The 3,060-nt window shown below is 33.7% G+C and overlaps 1 protein-coding gene across 1 annotated transcript; it reads left to right on the plus strand.

The window, feature by feature from the left end:
• Nucleotides 1-750: 750 nt before the first annotated feature.
• On the plus strand, nt 751-1,581 carry LOC135959076 (C-type lectin 37Da-like). Its single transcript, XM_065510083.1, has 3 exons — nt 751-885; nt 940-1,013; nt 1,079-1,581. Exons 1-3 carry the CDS (start codon nt 789-791, stop codon nt 1,442-1,444), a joined length of 537 nt encoding a protein of 178 aa, XP_065366155.1. The 5' UTR covers nt 751-788; the 3' UTR covers nt 1,445-1,581.
• The last annotated feature ends 1,479 nt before the right edge of the window (nt 1,582-3,060 follow it).

Below are 3,060 nucleotides of genomic sequence, written 5' to 3' on the forward strand. Positions count from 1 at the left end.
GTGTATAAAAACAGAAGTTATTAACAAAAATGTGTTTCTAAATTACATTTTTAATTAACTTAAAACTAATTATAGTTAAATAAAAATAGGAGGTTTTTGGGCACCCTACAAAGGCAAGAAAAAATTTATGAATTTTGAAAAATTTTAAAACATCCTGCAGTTCTACATTTTTATGAAAACTATTATTCAAAATTAAAGAATTTTAATTTCGATTTCGGTTGAAAATATTGTGTTTTGTATTTAAACTAACATGCTGTATTTACTGATAGTGGCTTCAGTCAAAACAGTTTTATTTTATTACTTAATGAAATATAAATCTCTCCATAATGTATATGGGTTACTCCATAGGTTTTGTAATTAAATTTTCTCATAATTAAGGCATTACTAAATAAGAGAGAATTAGTTTAAAGAGTTTTCAGGTTTTAATTAGACGTTTTATGTGGATCTCTATACAGTTTAATTGACTAGTATTTGACGTTTCAAAATTCCATATGGGTGGTTCGATAAGACTAGAATAAACAATTTATCATTATTATAATTCTGAACTGGTGATCTCTTGTTAAAACACTTTTCAGCTTCTTCATTAATTTTGAAATTATATTTTGCTTATATTTCAACAATAATGGAAAGCCGCATTACCAGATAATGGGAAATTATAAATGTTTTTTTTTAGATTATCAAATTATTACACAACTGTTTTTAAAAATCTTTATAAATAAATAACTTAAATTTGTTATATTCTATGCTCAAACTCTTTTCAACTTCAGTACACTTTACATATTCGCACAATGTGGCAAAGTATTTTTAAAATTTGTTTCGCTTTTAGTTTGACTTCAGTGGCATTATCCTACTACAGTCCTCGGATCAATACGAAATCTGTGGATGGTAAATAATTGTTAAACACGAATTTCTCAAATTAATTGCTTTGATATTTAACAGAATTCCCGAGTGACATGAGTACAGCTCCATTTATAAAATTGGGCCAAAAATACTATCATTTTGGACACAAAGAGGTAAGAAAAATACAAATACATATATAAATTTAAAAATATCTTAAAGATCCTCCCACCTGACATAGGTTAATTGGTACAAAGCCTTTTTAGTATGCCGCACTTTAGGCGGTGCCCTGGCTTCTTTTGAGACCGAGGAGGAATGGAAATTATTATCCGATCACTTACTTACTTTGGGGGACAAACGTTATTGGTGGGTTTCAGCAGCTGATTTTGAAACAGAAAATGAATTCTATTGGTATCGTACTGGTGAACCTGTTTCCTATGCAAAATGGTCTGACAATCAACCGGATAATTTTGAAGGCAACGAGGATTGTGTATTTATGTGGTATGAAAATAAACAGTATGAAATGAACGATTTTGATTGCTATGATGTGGCTAATTATGTTTGTGAGTGTAAACCACCATCATCTATAGTGGTGGTTGCGTATTAAACCAAAAATCTTTTCAAAATGCATATTTAATGTAAAAATCATAGACAATTTTGTCATTGTCATAATATATACTTAAGATAATTTAAATAAAATGTTTGTTATATTCCAAGTAAATTAATAAAGTCATATGAAGTATTTTTAGGCCGAAGTATTTATTCCAAACTTATTTGCAAATCGAATAATGGAAATTAACCCTTGATGGCACTTAGGATTAAAATGACACTCAACTTTTAAATAAAAATCTGTTAAATATTTGCAGAGTTCATTGCGATCCCATAAGTTTTGCACAATTTTACGAATTAAGAGGGCGCTTGTACTTGAATTAGCTTTCATGGTTGATTGTATCAGATCCTGGGGCCTAGTGCTGCTTGAGGCTAAGAATTGCGTTCGCTATTTCAACAGTTGCGAGAGCGGTTGTTGTTATGTCGTCTCGTTCGGTGTGACTATTGCAGAAGCACAATAGTTCTATAGAACTAATATTCACTGAAAGCATACCAGAATAATTTTGTACCCAAATATCTTTGTCGATTAAATTATAATTGTATTGGTGTCTAAACTTCTCCGTTCGGGTCCTTGCAGTGTTTAATTGTGCTTTTATATCCTTTCTGTTGCTGATGAGATTCTAGGTGACATCAGAATCCATTACATTCGTTCAGGATTTTTGTAACCAATTTGGTTTGCTGCTGCGTTCCAAAAAATGTTCTTTACGTTTATAAATTCATCAAGAGGAAGTTCGTTATTTGATAAGGAGCACATCAAGGCTTGTGAATAGGAGGTTTTAATGTTTAGATTGGACAGCTTTTGCACGTCGAATCTTTTATGAGCGAGTTTTCCTTTTCTTATCGCTGCAAGTTTAAGTTGAATGGTTCCTATGAGATGGAGATGGTCACTCGAGCAGTCCGCAGCACGCTTATTTTGTACATCGAGAAGAGATGCACGCCATGTTCTGCTGATGGTTATATGATCAATCTGATTCTCCGTGTGGTGGTTAGCTGAACACATTTCAGTTAACATCTCGCCGTTTTCGGTCATTCTTCCCAAGCCATGAAGCCCATGGCTATTTCGCCGTTAGAGCTGTCTGCGCCCACTTGAGTATTGAAGTCGCCCATCATTAGCAATATGTCTCTACGGTTTACTGTTGAAATTACAATATGGCACTAAAAATTCTCCTTCACCGCTGGTTCAGCTAATTCAATGGGCGCGTAGCACTGGAGGCAAGTAAAGTTGCGGGCAAGAGTGCGAAAGTGTGCTATGATTATTCTGTCAGAATGAGGATGCCAGCTTATCTGATTAAAATCCCGACTCCTAATGAGCATGGATCATCGTGGCAGATTTGCCAGAGTATAGCAATGTAAAACCGTCAGTAGCTAACATCTCTCCAGATTCAGGGAGTCTGGTTTCACACATACCTAGAAAAACTAAGTTGTAGTTCTTAGCTTTGCTTTTGCATATTTGTTCCAGTTTTGTGGAATCAAGCGTCCGAAAGTTCCAAGTTCCCAATCATGTCCGGTCTTTGAAGCCAAAGGTCGTCATCAAAGAAATAATTGGATTTTTATTTTCGTTTTTTGAGGTTTCTGTTATCATATAATTTAGGATGAGTAGCTGCTTAGGATTCC

The sequence above is a fragment of the Calliphora vicina genome, chromosome 4, assembly GCF_958450345.1.
Source record: "Calliphora vicina chromosome 4, idCalVici1.1, whole genome shotgun sequence".
NCBI classification, from domain to species: domain Eukaryota; kingdom Metazoa; phylum Arthropoda; class Insecta; order Diptera; family Calliphoridae; genus Calliphora; species Calliphora vicina.